The sequence below is a fragment of the Marmota flaviventris genome, chromosome 10 (genome assembly GCF_047511675.1).
Source record: "Marmota flaviventris isolate mMarFla1 chromosome 10, mMarFla1.hap1, whole genome shotgun sequence".
NCBI lineage: Eukaryota > Metazoa > Chordata > Mammalia > Rodentia > Sciuridae > Marmota > Marmota flaviventris.
Window position 1 is genome coordinate 90,172,224 of NC_092507.1, and position 20,255 is coordinate 90,192,478.

The 20,255-nt window shown below is 31.8% G+C and overlaps 1 protein-coding gene across 3 annotated transcripts in view; it reads right to left on the bottom strand.

The window, feature by feature from the left end:
* Col11a1 (collagen type XI alpha 1 chain) overlaps positions 1–20,255 on the bottom strand; it is a 210,341-nt gene that overhangs the window by 36,044 nt on the left and 154,042 nt on the right. For all 3 annotated transcript variants that reach the window (XM_027943110.2, XM_027943108.2, XM_027943109.2), the window contains 8 exons: positions 19,392–19,499; positions 13,263–13,370; positions 12,332–12,385; positions 8,904–8,957; positions 8,270–8,377; positions 3,761–3,814; positions 1,477–1,530; positions 225–278 (listed from right to left, as the gene is read on the bottom strand). In XM_027943110.2, the coding sequence (XP_027798911.1) occupies positions 225–278; positions 1,477–1,530; positions 3,761–3,814; positions 8,270–8,377; positions 8,904–8,957; positions 12,332–12,385; positions 13,263–13,370; positions 19,392–19,499 (594 nt within the window). The remainder of the gene's footprint in view (positions 1–224; positions 279–1,476; positions 1,531–3,760; positions 3,815–8,269; positions 8,378–8,903; positions 8,958–12,331; positions 12,386–13,262; positions 13,371–19,391; positions 19,500–20,255) is intronic.

The window sequence follows — 20,255 nt, forward strand, 5'->3', positions numbered from 1 at the left end:
TGTACAGCATTCAGTACAATATCTGGCAATCAAAAACATGGTATCTCAAAAGTACTTTAACTTTTAATGTGTTTAAGCACTAGAGTAGATGTCATGTGAGTCATATAACTATACGTAAAATACTAAAAAATCCCTATAAATTAGAAGCACTTAAAATAGTATACAATATTATCAAAAGCTCTTACTTTCAGCTATTTCAAATGGCATCTTACTAAATTTCTTACCTTTTCTCCAACACCACCAACTGAACCAACAGATCCTGGGGGTCCTTGTGGTCCCTTTAGTGTAGAAAAGGTAATACAGTTATCCTTATTCTTGTGTTGAAACATAAGTTCATAAATATATATCTAGTTTTTCTCAGAGACAGAAACATATGCTAGAATTCCGTTGTCAAATGTACTGACAGCAAATAATTTAATATAGCACACTGACTTTCAAATTCTCCAGAAATTCTAATGTAGAGCAGTAGTTTTTGCAGGTCTGATCATTCCAGTTGACACTTGGAACATAATTTTGATCTCTCTACCCTGGAAGTCAGGTAAATTTTACAGGATGATTTTGTGGTGGATTAAAACTATGACTCTAGGTAAGTATGAAAAATACCCCCTTTATAAATGATTAGTCTTGAAATTACTTAGGGGGAATTGAAAACCAACCGCTCTTTTAGATCAATTACTTCTGGTCTACTTTACTCAGTTCTGTCCTGCTAGAATTAAAAGCAGGCCCGGAAAAGCAAAGAAAACCAGCCAGAAGAATGAGCAAAGCACAGACATCTTCATTGTCAAAACACAAAATAAGGAGATCTCCAAAACACAGAAACGATTAGTAATAACAATAAGATACATATGGCTTGACATTTCCAAATCCTATAACACTGTACCAGTGTCAGTTTCAGGAATATCTTTTTTTTTTTTTTATACAATTGAGAGGAAACATTTTAGATAGTAAGAGGTGCACTTATGCACATACTACTCTGACACATTTTATAGACCAAGAATACAAAATCCAAAGCCTTTAAATAAAAGACTTTGGGCAGATGTGTAAAGGTACAGACATACACTAGTGCAAAGGCAACTACAAACCATCCCCTATGCCATTGTTAAAGATAAAGCTTATGTTTGAAAGATTCAGCAACTAGTTATTGAACAGTAATCATATGCAAGGCATAGTTAAAGTATTTTGATCTGAACAATGTGGTTTACTGTAATAGAAATAACATAAGTAGTATTTGCCACTAACCAATAAACATATCTTGAATGTGAACCGTATGTCTATTTTATATTTGTTCCCTAGAAAGCCTGTTTTTCTCCCTGAATAATGAAGTGGAGTGAGTAAATGATCCTTGAGTTCTCATTCACTTCTAACATTGAACAGTGGCATGATTATCTCCATTGTATCTCAGAAAACATCTGCCACCAAATAATACCAACACTTAAGTAACTTCAAAATGATCAGCATATATTTGACAGTTCTTACATCAGCTCCATTGGGACCTTGAGGGCCTCTTGGGCCAGGAGGACCAGGTGGACCCTGTAAAAGATGAATAATAAAATTTATAAGAATCAAACTCAAATGCATATTTAACAGTTCTATTTTGTGAGTAAGAAAATTAAAAGAAATTTGAAGGATATGAAATCATAGTCAGTTGGGCATATCAGGGTTTTAAGGTGCCTGACAGATACAAATAATCCTTCACACGTATCTGTGAAGAAATCAGTCCTTCACTAAAAAATCAATTTGATTAGAAAATAGGACAAGAAAGCCTGTTGCTAACATTTAATATGATGTATTCATAATATAACTGGCAATATTTTATGTAACAACATACTAGAATATAAGGGGACCATGAGGTTAAGAGAAAAAAGGCACTTGACTACATTTAGAATTCTTTAATTCAATAAAAGCACTTTGATTTTTTTTATTAATTTGTATTTGGATCATGTGTGTGTCTGTGACATGGATATAACAATCACTCTTTAGTTGTAGTCCCCAAACAAAGTTTCTTTTTCCTGGCTGTGCATTAAAATTACCTAAGGTATTTTTTATTAAATATTGAAATACTGATAGCCAACCCCCTATCTCAAGGTTTAATTAAAACAGTCTGTAGTGAATACCATTGGTATTTTTTTAAAGGTCTTAGTTTATTCTAATGCCATGGTTGAAAAGTTTCTCTAGTATTCTCTATTACCATAAGGTCAGAGAGAACATATCAATGATTCATGGAACCATAGCAACCATATCTAAAGAGTAGTTTGCTACATATTGGAGGCTGCTTGGAAGTTTTATTAACCAGCTATTTGAATCATCAATGATTATTCCACATTTCTTCTACTTAATCTGGTTGTGGTCCTTAAAGAGAATAAAATCTAACATACAGATATGAAATTATCAAAATTGTTTTCTCAAGAAAGTAAAAATTGGGGGCAATGTTGAAAGGAAAGAGCATTATGAAATGTATTTATAACATTTCATTATAGATTTCAATTACTTTGGCAAATTATTTTCTTATCAAAATTAGTGCTTAATAAACAAATATATGCATTTCAAATTTTAGTTTAAGGTTTTAGGGCAGAAAGAATTAATAAATGCAGATAGTTATAAGTCATATCATGCTAATTACGACTGAGTTCTTTATTAAATTTATAATTTGTTTCAAACTATTACAAGAAAATCTCATTATCCATCAACAATTGCTAATTATACAAATCTGGTGTGATTATTATTTATTTTATGCTGCTCCACATCAAAGTCCAAAGTTAAAGCCTAAGAAGCAACTAAAATACGGCATCTTTATAAAAGACATAAAGGTAAGAAAGTAACAACATATGAAGGCCAAACATGCATATAATATTATTCTGAGGTGAGAAATAAAGAAAAGGAGATATAGCTGAAATAATTATATCAATATTTAATGGCTACAGATGGAGACAGAGTAGGAAAAAGGTGAGGGGTAAAACAGAAAGCACCATAGTCTTTAGGACTACTTTGTGCAGATCAATAAATTCTAATAAAGAAATTAGTAGTACACTAATCTTTCTTCTATTTCAGTGGAATTCCCCCCTTCTAGTTTTTTTTCCTCCCTGTCTTCCCCACCACCACCACTTATTTTGGACTAGCTTTCACAAATCAAAGAAAACATTAGACCTTTGATTTATCAGTCTGACTCATTTCACTTGGCATGATATTCTCCAGTTCCACCCATTTACCAGTTCCACCTATTCTTCTTCATGGCTGAGTAAAACTCCATTGTGTATATATATATACACCGTTTTCTTTGTTGATTCATCTGTTGAGAGATACTTTGGTTTCATGGCTTGTCTATTGTAAACTGTGCTGCTATAAACACTGATGTGGCTGCATCCCTATAGTATACAGGGCTGAAGAAAAAGGAAAAGGGAGAGGGGATAGGATAAGGGAAGAACAGAGGAATGAATGTGACCTAACTTTCCTATGCTCATATATGAATATCACTGTCATGCACATACCATGGTACTAACAACAACAACAAAACCCTGAAAATAAAAGTAAACAGCAGAAAGAACAGTAGACAGAAGCAAACAGGGCAAGGGAAGGAGGGAAGGAAAGAGGAAATACTGGGGACTGAAATAGAGCATCATATAATATATTCCAGGCTTTTATTATTATGTCCAAATGAATCATAACATTATGTATAAATAAAAAGAACCAAAAATTTTTTAAAAAGAAATTAACAGTGTGGAGATTCACAATAATCATCAAAAAGTAGAAAATACAAACTTACCATGGGGCCAACATCTCCATTTTCACCTTTTTCACCAGGTGGACCTGGTAGACCCTAGGAAAACGTAGTATAAAAATAAAATTCACTCAATACATCTTGTCAAAAGTCATGAATTAAGTATAAATTAAGATAAATACATGGAAATTAAGATGCAGAAGCTAACATTTGTTAAAATACTTATAATGGAAGTTTTGCTCTCATGTGATAAAATCTTATACCTACATTTACAGATAAAATCTGTGCTTTGTACAATATTATACTGTTCAATTTTCTTTACTATAACTAAGTACATCATATGATTTTGGAATTTATGAACACCTACCCATTTACTCTACCTTTTTAATGAACTGGATATAATAATATTGCCATGGTACAAATCTTCTGAAAAATATTATCCCAGATTATTTCAGAATATCTCATCTAGGGGAGGTTTTTATAGATAGATATCACTTTGAAAAACTCTTTTGTAAAATTGATATTTCAATATATCTTCAATATTATACATATCTTCTGAAGTTTGGGCCTGTTAATTCATCTCTGAATCTTAAAAAAATTCACATGACCATAAAAATTATAAATTTAGACATTGTTTCCTCAAATTAATTTCCACTGTATCCATTTGCTTTAGGAGAAATTCTGTGTTACAGTATAAACCTAGAATAGGCTGGATTCAAATTTTAATTGACCATCTTTATGTGAAAATTATTTTACTTCTTCCATATCACTTACTCAATTAGCAGAAGAGTTTATATTTTCTCTCTCTTATCACAACAGTACTTGTGTGTACTTGAATTGTATACCTATATACATTACTGTGTGACTTCTCTACATACTTATAATCTTGGCCTACTTTTGGGCAGTGTCAATTATTTTCTTCCTTAGAACTGGCAGAGGCCAAACAAAGAAACAAACAAAAACTAAGATCTCAAAAAATACTGTTGAATAAATGGTGAAAGCATGAAACCTAAGAAAGCAAGCAAATCAAAAGAAACAAGCCAAAAAAAAAAGTTTCTTGTAATACTGACTGTGATATTGGAAATTCTCTATTATTTAAAATGTTTAATCTCAGGAAAAATAGCTACATAAACAAACTGATAGAATATTATACTACTGTTAATTTGATACTAATATTCTAAACATGAATACTATATATAATAATAAAGCCAAATACCAATGAAGATACATGGTATAAATTTAACTGTAGAATATGTATGTGAAATAGGTATAATAGTTGTTGGACAGAAATTTATGGTAAGTTTTCAATTGTAAGATTATAAATTATTTTCATTTTTAAACTTTTTGGTGATAAAGTCATTTGTATACAATATTTGCATTTCAAACATGGATTTGTTTGTTGTTTGTTTTGCTGTTTAGTGTTGGTGATCAATCTCAGGGCTTTACACATGGTAGGCAATCATGCTACCACTGACCTCTTCCTCCAGCATCCACAAAATTTATGTTTAATGTTTTTACTATGGTATTTCAGATGTATTCTAACTAACAAAAAATATAAACAATGCTAAAGATCTAAATAAATGCTGGTATTTTAATGAAATGATTGATTTTGGTGCGGTACTGCCATGGTTGCAAATTATTTGACCCTGACCCACAATAATATTTAATTATAATCCTCACACATGCAAACATGTGCAAAGTAGCTGAACCATGAATTTCAAAAAGCAATGTTCACCATTTTGATAGATAATGACCTTTGAAATTTTTATTCTATTTTACCATATCCTGTTCTATCTCATTTTTTAAATGCAGGTAATAACCCTGAAATTGTTTTTATGACCTGCTAATTCCACATGACCCGCAGGAAAGAGTACATTACTGAATATATCTGTAAACTTTTAAAATATGGTATATATTCATTTTATGTGTAAAACTTAATTACTGACTTATAATGGCCAGTCATATATATACTGATTTAATTTGTTTCCCTCAAATGTTAGTAAGATATCTAAGAAAATAGACTGCTATATGTGCTTCCTAAGCTGTTACCATGCTCTGAAGACAGTGTCTAGAATTAATATTTAAGTTTTTTACAAAGAAGTAACCACGTATTGTTTCTTAGTACTCTATGCAGAATTACCAGGGGCAGATTACTAAAATGTTAGATTCAAAGGTCGTCAACTTCAGACGCTCCATTTCATTTATGCAGTACAATAACTTAAATACTTAAAAATGCAAGTAAAGTTTAACACAGATGAAACAAATATTTCACTTTAAGACAATTTTCTTAAGAAGTATGTACTGCAACATAAATGTAAAGTTCTTAAAAACATTACAAAAATTAAGTCACATTCTTTATCTTTAGTCCAAGTTTATACATAATTTTAATATATAGTACATTTGATTGAGAATCCCCATATTTAATGTTACATAAATATGTCAATAGTTTTTTGTCTCTTGCAAGTACATTTTATATTGTCATCTTATTTTAGGCTTATGATCAGTTCAACAGAAACCTCCAAATAAAAAAAAATCAAAATATTTTAAATTAAGTTGTATTATAATTTGAGTTAAGATGTAATATTTTTATTGTTGAAATTAATAGAGATATAATAAGCAAAATTCTCTTTCAGCAAGTAACTAAATGTGCTTAATGGTATTCTAGTGATAATCAGTTTTCATATGTCCTAACTTTCTCCTAGGGAGTGATTTATGCATGGAGAGGTTTTATTGTAGGGTTTGTGAATTTAAAATCATGTGCCACTTCAGTGAAACACCAAAAATTAATTTAGGTCAAAAACTCTCTCTCTGAAACACACACACACAAAAAAAAAAAAAACAAAAAAACAAAACAAAAAAAAAAAAAAAAAAAAAAAAAACCACTCTCTTTCTCTTCATATGCAGATAAATAGTAAATATCAATTTCAGTAATTTTATTCAAATACTAGATTATTATTATTTATGTCTATTGTGATTGCTCCTATCTCTATGAAGAATCAATTAAAGGATAGATGTAATTGTGTACATATTAACTACATTAGCATCTTTTCAATATCCCTATTTAAAGATGTAGTTATGGGACAATATGAACAATTTTTTAATAAATTGATTTCTTGAGTCATCCTCACCAAGGAACACTTTTTTCTTATTTCGTGAAAAAGGTGATAATTTCTATTGCAGCAAATAGTGGCAATTTTATAAATATAAACTACAAGGCAACGTTTTTTTAACCATGAGAGCCAAGTTCCTAAATTACAACCTTATAGAATTCAGAGTAATCACATACATGACAAAAAGAGAAATTGAATAGTAGCACATCCATTGGCGATCTTGTTTTAATGCTTTCTTGTTTTAAAATATGTGTACTTCTCACACATACTGTAAGTAGTACTCATGACTATTTATTTACAACTATAAAAATGTCAAACACAACAAATATGAAAGTAAAGCTTTGTACTTTTCAAGCATAAAAAAACTTTGTCATTAAAATGAAGCAGAAAATTAGGATATCATGTTAACTAGTAAAAAAAACCCTATTTTAACAGTAATAATTACATTAAAAATTATTATGTGACAGGATGTAATTTGTACAACTATGTACATAACAAGCTATTTAATACCAAAATCCTTTTACGATTTTATTTAGGAAAATAAAGATGATTAAATATATACAAATTTCACTTGCATATACTTTTTTATGACTTCACAAATTCTTAGGTACAGTGAGCCAGATGACTTAATGTATCATTTCTAATATTGCTAATTAAGCACAAGCAACATCCACATTACCTAAATTCCATTTAAAACATCTTTACAATCTTACAAGGAATCACTAGATATGTAGAGAATAGTAAGTATAGAATAAGTAAGGGGAAAAAGACCAGATGGTTGCAAAGTTTATAGGGATCAGTGAACATCAGGTGGAAAGCGAATCATACTTAGAACAGAGAAGGCCAAGAGTCCAGTTGTAAGATCTATACTACAGAAATAAAAATTTCTCATCTACAGTGTCTTGCAATATAATATTTCCTTCCAAGATATGCTTCATAAAACACAAATTATTTTAATTAAAAAAAATTAATTGGTTTACTATTAATCTATTATTGTTTATCTTACTATTTGTTGGCAGTGTGCTATTTCTCTTAATACTTTTGAATGTTTGCTGTTACCTGAATTATTAAAATTTCTGCTATAAGACCCAAGAAAAACCATTCTAATGTCTTACCTTTAATTATCAGACTCATACACACGTAGTTCATTTTTTAAAAAAAAAATATAGGAATGAAAAAAAGGGGTTATAATATCTGAGGTATTTTGCCTAAGGGCTAAATGTACTGCAAAAGCAGGAATCAGGCTGATACATGTTCAGAAAAATTAAGAATACTTGGTAAAAGGCAGTTGAAGTTCAGATATATATAAGAGTAAAATAATCATTATAGTTAAATATTGTTCTTACATAGAAACAAGGAAAGATGCTTTTCTCGCCTCCACTAGGTGAACCTGACATATGAACCAGGTGGAAATGATGGAGTAAACAATCAGAGAACCACTTACCTGAAGACCTATGGGACCAGGCGGTCCAGGGAAACCTCTTGCACCCTCATCACCTTTCTGCCCAAACATCCCCTGCTGTCCTCTGGGACCTGGTTCTCCATCGCCTCCCTAGGGAGCAGCAAGGAAAATAATCATGAATTGGACAACCATTATGATACGAGTCATAAAATGTCTCCATTGCAATTTGTTCAAAGCTGATATATTTGAGAATAACCAAAGTAAAATGTAAACTAAATTCCCACTATTTGCTACAAACGTGTCATTGTTCATGTTGCTAACATTTCATGTTTCTGGAGTACTGCTGATTGTGAGTTGATCATATATACAAATGAAGCAAAAGCTTTTTAACATTGAAAAATTTATTACACATTAAGTTATTTTCAACTAGTTATAGTCTAGGTTGAAAGGAAGTCACGTTTTCTTGTTCTAAAGATAAGCTTGGTTAGCTATGCAATATAATTTAAACATGACCAATATCAAACATACAAATAGAACTTATTACCATACAAAAATTGACTGTGAGTCAGGGTCAAACATACAAATAAAACATTACCACACAAAAAAATCATTGGATTATGTGACATTTCATAAATTTCACGAATGAGATCTTGGTTCAACAAAATGGAATACTTACAGCAATTCCTGGGGCACCAACTGGTCCTTGAAGACCTGGAGGACCAGGAGGACCCTGAGATAGATAAAGACCAGTAAATTTAAAACTGAAGCCAGAAAATCCTATATAAACCAAAACCTTTGCAATATAAAAGCAAAACCTTTGACTGATCAAGGTCTATTAAACCTCTCTACACCCTTTGGACAAACAGCAACATTACTCAGAAAATTTTCACTCTTAGAACTGTCAACTGCTGCTTATTTTACTCCTTGGAGATCCATAATTTCATATTTTGAATCAATTTTAAATTGACACTTATTGAAAGCCTTCTCATCTATAGGTAGTAGATATGTAAAAAATAGATTTGTACACTAATATACATCAAGTTGAAGGTTCACATTAAAATTTTTTCACAATACCAGATTTCTTTAGTGAAAACGTATGGGTCAGGAATAGCACATGAAAAATTTGTCTATGTAGTATCTTCTAACAGAACATGAGAATTCTGAAGATTCCCTAGAGATAGTATGTAATTTAGATACATGAAAATTTCAAACTTCTAATATGTGTACACACACAAACTTGGTATTATATATCAAGTATATTGGACTCTTTATTTTGAGCAATAGATTCCAAAGGCATTATGAGCCTTACTTGCATAGATATGTCCTTGCTATCTTATTTTCTTGCATTAAAACTAGTCAGGCTCTATAAAAGATATGAAAGCAATCAAGAGTCATTGAATTCATTTCTATTATATGGTTACCACCTTTGGGGAAGATTGCTTACAGCAAAGATTCCAAAAATGTTGTCTACAAACCACTGAGGGTATTTGAGACCATTTGAGTTTCTTCCAGTTCAAAATTCTTCATATAAAAACACTACAATGTTATCTTTTATACAATCTAGGCATTTGCAGTAATGATGCACTAATGATGATAAAACTGCTGATGACTTTAACAATCATCATGTCAATAGCTACAAATTATAAAAGCAATAACTATATTTTCATAGTCCTGAACTCTGTCATAAAATGATGTTTATGTTCTTGGTGAAGTATGAATCATCCTTCATTTTATTAAATATTGACTTTCTTTTGTCAGGAATAACACATAAAAAATAGCACATGTCCTTTGATATTCATAGGACCAAACTAAAGGAAAAAGTTCTATTGTTATATATTGAAGTACAACGCCTCTTTCAAAAAGGCACTTGGACTGTAGTTTGATTTGATGCTGAGGCAGTACTTTTTATATGGAATACTATTTTTACTTAAAAGACAAGACAGACAGTAAGACTGTAATTACTTAACTTGGGAATTTGGCAGAGATGTGATGAAAATAAAGAAAGTTTGTGAATTAAAAAAAACTGACAGTATTTATAAATGCATCAAAGATAACATTGAAATTTTCAAGCAAAATTAGAATTCTGAAATCTTATATCTGCCATTTCAGGCCTCACTGCTGCCCAATCTGAAATCATTTTCTTATGTTATTGATATTGTATAAAGTAATGTGTTAACACATTAAAGATCTTACTTAGTCAACCAATAATTTTCAAATGATCATTGCAGGATGATATAAAATTATATATGAGGAAAAGAGTCATTCAAAGTGCAAGGTAGACAAATAAAAATGTAATAGCACAAGGAGCTCACTGCTTTGATAGCAGATTCCATACCACAATTGAACTTAAGAAAAGTTATGATTTATCAAATGTTGAGGTAGAATCAAAAATACACCAAATCATCTGAAAAAAGATTTCAAAACACTCTTGCCTTTCCAACTTCATATATATGTGAGCCTGGATTTCAACCAGAACAACCTATCATTACAGACTGCAGTGAGAAGCACATTTGAGGATATAGGTTCTTCTATTAATCTAGACCCCCCAAATATGAGGCATCGCTATTCTTTGTACTATATATTTTTTGGGGGGGAAATATAGCTATATTTTATTAAAACCACCTGGGGATTATTATTCTTAATTTTAATGAATCAATATGTAAGTATTTAAAATTTCTCAGTTTAATTCATAGTATAATAATCCACATGGAGCACAGCTTTTTGGCATTCTTAAAAAGTGTTTAAATCTACAAGGGTCCTGAGACAAAAATATTTCAGAACTGCTGGATTATAGTCATCCAGTCATATTTAATTATAGCTTTAAGGAGGAAATAAAACCTTTCAAACATGGCTTCTGGAAATCACATAAGGTTTTTTAATTAGACAAATTGTATTTACATATCTTTAAGATACGTAAAAACCTAAGAAAAGGTAATTTACTAAAATAGAACTTTTAATTTATATCCAATAGCAACTGATCACTCTTAGGCATATGGTTTCCATACACAATTTCCTGTGATACTTGTACAGCATAGATCCAGAAGATCAACGTTGCCCATCACTCATTAAGGTTGTCTTGTACTGATAGAGAAACACATGAAGGGCTCACAATGGGTTAAATATTGCATTATCTAAAAGCTGTTTTTGTTTTGATACAAATTATTCTCTTTAGTTAGGACCATTCATCACTGGATTTGGTGACTATTCAGTTTAAGAATCAATTCTAAAAAGAAAAAAAGTCTTTGTTCAAAGTTATGTTTTAAGGTATGCAATAATTGAAACATGAAAAGCATCAGAATGATAAATGGGTCACAGGACAGAGTCATGGCTTATTAGAATATAATTTCTAGAATGTTATGTAAACTTCTATACTAGTTGAAAAAATAACAAATGTAGAACATTACTCTGCACTTCCCCAACTTGCCTTCTTATTGCAGAATATGGAACACTTAAAGAAAGAAAAAGAGGAAAATAAGAACTAGATGTCTGTAGAAGCTCTTTAAAGAGCATGAATTAATGAATAAATGCAGAGGGAAAGTACATGAGATATTATCACTTACCTTACTTAATCTAAGAAGAAGGGAAATTTAAAAAAATATAATTCGAATAGGATTTAAACTGGTAAACAGTGAATAAAAAAAGGCCTAGAGGCAAGAATGAACACACCATTTGGCCACACAACAGAAATTCTTTCACCAGCTTCATGATTTGTTAAGAAAAATATTCCAAAATAAGCACTTAGAATATATGGAAACAGATTTATCAATTTATATACAGGTAAAGACCACAGAAATGGTATTTAATTTGGCATATGTTTGCATAGTATTTCCCATATGGAAAAGCAGGCTGGCTATTGCATTACAGTACTCTTTCATTGCTAGAGTGGAATTTAAAAATAACCTACAAATATCATACTGGACTTAATGACATAAGCAGAAGACCTCACAGAATTGTACAGCATTATGGAATGATATAACACAAAGGTAATAAAGTATTGATATTATAACATTTGGCTAGGTAAGTAAATAGTATTATGGGAAACTATCCATGGTAAACAGTAAAAGCTGTTAAATGAACCCTGGAAATAAGCAGCTGGAAACTCACGTTTTCTCCTTTGTCCCCCTTGCTGCCTTTTTGTCCTGGTTCACCAATTTCACCCTGTATTTGAGAGAGTTAAGTGACAGTTTATTTGTAACATCGTAACTTGCATCGCATTATTATCATTATCATTGAATTATTACATTTTATCTTTAACCCAATTCCATGTTAGCATTTAACATCACTGTTTAAGATGCATAATCCTAGGATCTGTGTGTCTAGCTTTGTAGTTTTGACTAACATATAGACAAATGTCAGATTAACATGGAGAAATATTGCAACTGGATTTAGAATTTAAAAAATTGATTTTGTCTCAAATATCCCACTGTAAAATGATAATGGAAACACATTGGTGCAGAGACAAATAACATTAATCAAAAAGTGCTTTTCTCCTAGTTTTTCAAATAGTAAGATAATGCACATATTCAAAGTAGTGCTGTTTCACAAATTTTCTATAGCATTTTAGAATAATATTAGAAAATCTATTAAATTCAAACACAACTTTGCATTTGGAATAAAAAGCTTAAAGTCTTCACTTATATATTAGTAAGAGAGCATATAATTGTCAATTCAGTATATAACTCTTAAATCTTACTATATAATATCTAAGATGTAAGTGCTAAACATATGCAGGTAATTATTTTTATTTTGCATTCATTTCAGAAACATTTTTTAAAATAAACAGTAGTTGGCACCTACTATTTTTTCTTACTGCCACTTTTCTCTTATTTCATTTTCCTATTTGTATCCCACATACTGTTTTATGGAAGATATACTAGCTTTCAACCTCTAAAATAAAACTTTCCAACATGTGAAAGGTATGGTAAAATTTGATAAAGGTTACCTTCCACCTGTCATCCAATCTTAGACTAATTATAAAATATTTGAGAAAAAAATTAAACTTTCAAACAAGTTGTACAAAATATTGGACACTGACCTTGTCTCCATCTTCACCAGGGGAGCCAGCAGGACCAGCAGGTCCTGGGAGACCCACGGGGCCCTGTATTCCATCTCTCCCTGCAGGGCCTTGGGGACCTTTTTCTCCCTGTATTGAAAATCAAACAGATCATTAATTTGTTGTAACAAACCTAACAACTAGCTGTGTGCTACAATTTTTAAGTGCAGCTACAATTTATATATATATATATACATATATATATATATATATATATATATATATATATATATATATATATATATAATCTAGATATAACCTAGTTCCTATACTTGACAAGGAAATTGTTTAATGTTTCTAAGGAAAAAAAATTTCAAGCAGCAAATGATAACATACATAAAAGATCCCTATATCGTTTTATGACTTAGCCTTTTAAATTATTTATGAATCTCAGCGTTGGTCCACAGAAGTAATTATGATTCAACTGAGAAATTTTTCTTTCAGACACATAGTTTCTAAGTAAGTACTGGCAAGTCGGATCCGATGCCTGATGTTTGTGAAAACTTGCTGAACCTCAACTCCTCTTTAGTGTCACTGAAGTAGCTATACAGAAGATATAAGGCTTTAAAAAAATCATAAAATCCACTTCCTTCTATGTCCAACTTCACAATAGGCTTTAGATGTAACTCTTTCCTATTTTAACACATCTGTCATGGATTTTCTGGATTTTGGTATTTTAATTCAGCTGCTTTTCCTAATTCAAAATGACAAGGATGCTAGTTTTTCCTACTTTTATTTTTGTTTGTTTTTGACAGGGACATTCATTTACCTACATTGTGTAATTAAAAAAAAGTCTTAATAATAAAAACTACCTCTGCTTTCCAGAAAACATCCTTTCAGAGTTTAAAATATTTTACTTCCTAAAAGTCAAACTTTCATAGGTTTTGCATAACACTGTATTCTCAATTATATTCAGTGATTCCCTTTTCACTTTTTATACCAGCTGGCTATCTACAGGTTATTAGGTCCAGCCTACACATTGCCCACCTCTCCAAACTTCCCCCACCATCCAACTCTTGCCCTTTATACTGACTTTTATCTGCTTTGTCTCCCAGTTAGTCCCACCTAGTGCTGGGGATCAAACTTGGTGCCTTGCATGTTAGCAAACACTATACCATTGAGCTATACCACCAGCCCTCCTAGTTATCTATTCTCCATTTTATCTCTGTCACTGACTCTTGAATTCTAAATACCAGTGTCCTTGGTCTAAATTACTTAAACAAGGCACTGCTTTTCCCTACATTCATTTTTACTTCCTTTCAAACCATGCTCTACATTGTAACCAGAGAACAAATCAGATCATACTACATAATTTCTTAGGTCAATTACTTGTTGCTGTTCCTAAGAGAAAGACCCAGCTTACTGGTGGCTTCTACTTCTGATGCAACCATATATAATTAATTAATTAATGACAACTAAAATAAAATAACTATTAAACAAAGGTAACTTGTTGATACTTTTTTTTATATGTTCTTGTTTTCAAAATGTGTGACAAACTTATTATAGAACATACTTCTCACATCACTCTGAGGACTTTTTAAAAAAAATCCCTCAATAAAATATTATATTTCAAACCTATCTATACTCATAAAATGTGCTGTGTTGCTTTTACTAAACTTCACTACTTCAAACTCAAAAGCCAAGTTAGATATTTCCTTTTAATTTGGATTCCCCTGCTAACTTTAAATCATAAAGTTAATTATTTTGTACAAGGGCGACTGCAAATTAAGATGAATTTATCTTCATCTGCCTTCATTATAGCACATGTAATCTCCAGCCTGGAGTCTCTTGCTATCTATTTCTTCTGTTCCTTGTCTGTGTGAAGTTGAGAAAAATCCTTCCGCAATCTACGGCACTCTAAATTTAGATTTACCACTCACAGTTCCTCACAATGACATCACTTCTCCTCCTTATGCATCTCTTAGACTGACACCTACACAACTACTGGAACATCCATTTATCCTTAAGCAGTCAGTCTTTATTTCACCACTAATACCCCTCTGGTTACATTAAATACTAAATCTTACCTTAAAAACCGATAGTGAGTTGCACTCTTTCATGCCCTGTAATTGGCCTGGTCTTATATTTAACCTATATTCACATCCTCAACTTTAATCACAATTTGCAAAATCTATCTCTACTTATTCAAATGTTAATTTATGTATGTATTTTGAGATCATTATCTCATTCTGCTCTGGTGTAAGTAATAATGATTATTTACTAAAAACATATCAATATCTGCAAAATGCTTTAAAACAACAATTTCACCTAATCCTCACAAAATACTGTGATTATCTTCTTTTCAGAAATGAGGAAACAGTGTTAGATAGTAGCTACCAATGAGTAGTGAAATGCAGGCAAGGTCACAAGTGTTCTTTAAATTACATTAGGGTTTTTAAACTGCTTCCAAATTAGAGAAGAAAGCAAAGTTAATTCATTAAAAAAAAAAAAAAAAAACAAGCAAAAACAAAAGACCTAATGGGAAAATACATCAAAACATACGGATTAATGGGACTAACTCTTTACAGACTCCATTGATATTGTTGTGAAGCTAGGAATTATGGCTCTAACTGTCTTTAACTCTCTGAAAGGAAGATATTTTTAGCAGTGCAGTCACAATAAGGTAACTTCTGACCAGCTATTGACCCCAGTGCCCACATTAACATGGGATTGACTTGTAGATGAAGCCCCCCTAAATAGGATGGCCACCATGACAGTTCCAGAGAGAACCAACTAAAGTCACAAACTCCACCTCCCAATGTGAGGGTGGGATTAAATACCTGACTATCAAAGAGTAGAGAAGGTGGTCTCCAGTTCTCCTGGTAAACATCTATCAGTAATAACTTGGAGACAAGGTTATCTCCTTTGTTATTCTCTGCTTGGAGACAGTCTACTCTCTCTTTTGAGAGTGCTCTCTGCTTTTAAGACTCACTTTGCTTTTACTTTACTTTCACCTCACTTTCACTTATAATAAATTTCTCTTGCATGATTTTTGGTGTCCAACTTTAAATTTTCTTTCATTGGAACACAAGAACCAAGATTTGGAGTTTCAGCTCTCGGATTTCCTGTGGCCAAGAAGTTCTGATGTTAGTCAGAAATCATGAACTAAATAAATGATAAAGATGAATGTACACCCCAGTTCTGATCAGCTTTAGGCTGGTAGCCTTTTTCTGCTCCGACTTCTTCAATTTCCTAAATTTTAAGTTGACTCTTACTCCTAGTGAAGGAGGTAAATGTGTGTACAACACAATAACAAGAGGAGGCAATGTATTCAGTCCTACTAATACTTCTATCTGCTGCTCACCCTACATATTGCTACATAGCTTTCTTGAGGTGATCCACATGCACTGACTCCAAGTCTCTTGAATCCACTTTCTCCTTGAACTCCACTGCATTTACAATAAGGTCATAATGTCCAATGGGTCAAATCCCAGTACCTCTGTTTGCTCTTTTTATTTTCAGTATTCTTTACCTTTTAAAGCACTGAACAAAAAGAAACTCTTCTCTCATGGCCTATTTGATGGCATGCCTCTGGAGATATGTATACACACATTTTTTTTTTCTTATCACTCATGGATGTTTTACTCTATCTCTTACTGAATCCTTTTACATCCATTATTATTTTCCATAGAATGAATTCTCTGTTATTCTCTCTTAACATTGCCTCATATGGTAATCTAATAGTATGGTTTTAAATATTGCTCTTATTCTAAATGAGTCATAGATTTACAGTACTGGCCCTTACCCTTTTCTCTGCAATTTCATATATATATATGCTTTATACTGTAATAAGTACTTGGAGCAAATTTTTCCAAAACTTCTAACTCCTAGTATTTAATTCATTTATGCAGTAACTTCACTGTGTTTGAAATCTAGCTTCCCTCTATTTCTACAGCTGGATTTTACAAAGACAAAAAATTCAGTTTCCTATCTGTATTCTTATGTGTAATAACCTCCCAATGCAGTTATAGGTTTAAGGATCAGTATCCCTATCAAAATATTTCTACCAATGCAGTAAGTTGGAAGAGGTTTTTAGCACCATTCTCTAGCCCACCTGAATGAGTTTCTACTCTGATAATTAAGGGATGCAGATTGGGCCATAGTTATTGCTAAGTGGGTCATGTGGATATGCATGGCTCTTGTTTTCCACTTTTTTCCTTTCCAAGATGCTGGGTGGGTGGGAATGTGCTTGACTTCTATACCACCCATGTTGTCATTTTGTCATGAAAGTCTACACCTACTGATAATTACATAACATTTTATAACAAAAGCCACTGAGTGGTAGTTAAAAAACAAAACTTATATTTGGAAAAAGGAAGGAATATAAGGGATGCACTTAACATTTCGGTCAATATTTCCAACACTTTTTACTAGTTCTTTGCATGAATATTTATGTGTCCTTTAACCTAACATTTTGGAATTACTTTCTGTTACTGTCCCTAAATAGACACCTCCCTAAAAAAATAAAAATACTACCTAACACAGTGTCTAATGGTTAGTTTTTCTCAATAGCTATTTGTTGAATAAAAGAAAATGGAATGAACATCCCAAAGCTGCATTCTTTACTGTATTATGCCAAGATATGTGTGACCTAGATTTCTCAATGAACTTTTATCAAAGGGCTTGAATCTGTTTCTTTTTTATCTCCTCCATGCAGAGACAACTCTAAAATATAAGGCTTAAAGAAAATTTCTCAGCATATATTAGAAATGTTTTTTTCTGCCACCCCATAATTCTAAACACAGGTATCATTAAATGTTTCTGTTTTTTATTATTGTGGATTACAGGGATCAAAATAAAAAAGGAAGGAAGAAACGAATGAATGAATAAATGAATGGATGAAAGAAAATAAAGAATGAAAAGGAAATAAAAGGAAAGCAGAGCAAACAAAGGAAAAGAAAGCAAAAGAGAAGGGGGAAAAAACTGCTTTATTTTGAAACTGCTGTGATTCAAATGCTTGCCCCAAAAGCATGTGATGGAAGGCTGATCCTAGTGCCACCATGTTGAAAGGTAGGGCCCAACAAGAGGTAATTGTGTCATGAGGGTGGAATGAAGGAATCAATGTTGTCACAGGGGAGGATTCATTATCACAGGGTTAGGTTTGCTATAAAAGGGAGTTCAGTCCCCCTTTACTCTCTGTCAAACTCTCTTTGCTGTGTGATGATGTAAGATGGATGCTCTTGTGAAATGTGGCCCCTTAATCTTGCCTTTCCCAGCCTGTAGAACCATGAAGCTATCCAAATCTGTTCATTATGAACTCCCCAGTCTGTGATATTATCTTACAGCAGCACCAAGTCAGAAACTCTGAATGATATCACAGAGTAATGAGAGAAAATATGTGGACAATAAATGTAATATATTTGCTAGAGCTGAGGATTAACTATAATTGAATTGTGGATGTGGAGACTTACAGGTATACAAATGCATTAAACTTATATTTTGAGAGATCTTAGCCAGCACCTTTCATCTACATTTATGGAATTAGGCTGTATTTTAATCTTGAGAATGAGAATGCTCTTTCAAAAAAATTATGATTAAATCAAAAGCTGGAAAAAAGTAAAGGAGAAATTTAAAAAAAAAAACCATAAATTCAATCACTAAGTCCTTCATCACTAAAATATCAAATTTTAAAACCATAAATATACCCTGAATAATTGGTCAGAGTCCTCGCATCTCACTCAGTTGAGATCAAAACTCAAATTACAAATATACAGCCACTTTCTATGGGATTCATTTACGATTATAGAAATGACTGAAACTAAAGTTATATCAGGTGTGAAAAGTTCACACTTTTCTAATAAAAAGCAGCAAGGTTTAGTTTTAATCAAAACTCCCAATTTTATTTTTAAAAAGGAGCAAAATGAGAAGTTTTTACTTAATAATATCCAACTCCCTCACAGATACTAGGGTTTCATAAAGTGTGGGAAAATGTCACCCATTTAATTGAATTTGAAATTTCCTCTATTATAAATATAAAAGGAGGTGTCTTTATATGCCAGGCACATATACAGGAAGAGTACAGTCAGGTAGGAAGAGCTAATATTCCTGAATAAAAAGCAATAACTTGTGCAAGGTAGCATTTTAATGTATTTTCTTCCCAACATTACTTACAGGAGCACCCTTTTCTCCAGCCGGACCAGGGGGCCCTTGGGGTCCCGGACGCCCTGGCAAACCAATTGGGCCAGCAGTACCTGCTGATCCACGTTCTCCTGGTGAGCCCTAGAACAGAGGAAAATAATTATTTTGTTATTAATGGAAATAAAAATATTACTGCCTTAAGTCGCTTAGGTAACAATGGCATTTTACAGTCCAGTAAAAAATATGAAAAGAACTTCTAGAAAATTTTAAGATCTCAAATACGAACAGCTGTATCCACTATTCAGGAGACTAATTTCTTGTTCCAATATTCAGCACAGCTGTTGAAGTTAGGAAAGACTAATGAGATACACAACCACTTCAAAATTATATATATATATTACTGTTTTATGGATGCTAGCTTTTTAAAATTTGTGTTTGCAATTGTGTACAATGTTCTATAAAATATCTATCCAATCTAATCTCTCATAAACTTTCTTTGTGTATATTATAAAAAATTGGCAGAACCCACTCCTTACACTATTATTTCTTGAAGTGATTTTAGAATTTCACTTCAAACTTGCTAAATCAGAATTTCTAAGTCTAAAAATTGCCTTCAAAAAATGTCTTAAAATATTTTCAAGTACAAATTTTACATAGAAAAGTTTGATAATCACTCTACCAAAGTTTACATTTTTTTTTCCTGGAGAAGAAGGCCTTAAATTTATCATAGAATTCTCTAGAAAACATTGGGTCTTATTAATTCACATCTGATTAGGTTTGTGAAACTGACTAAGAAAGATACTACATTTTTTAACTAATTTGCTTTGAAAAATATCTCATATGTAAACTTTTTAAAAAATAACCTTATAGATAGTTTTCATATTCTGTTTCAACAAT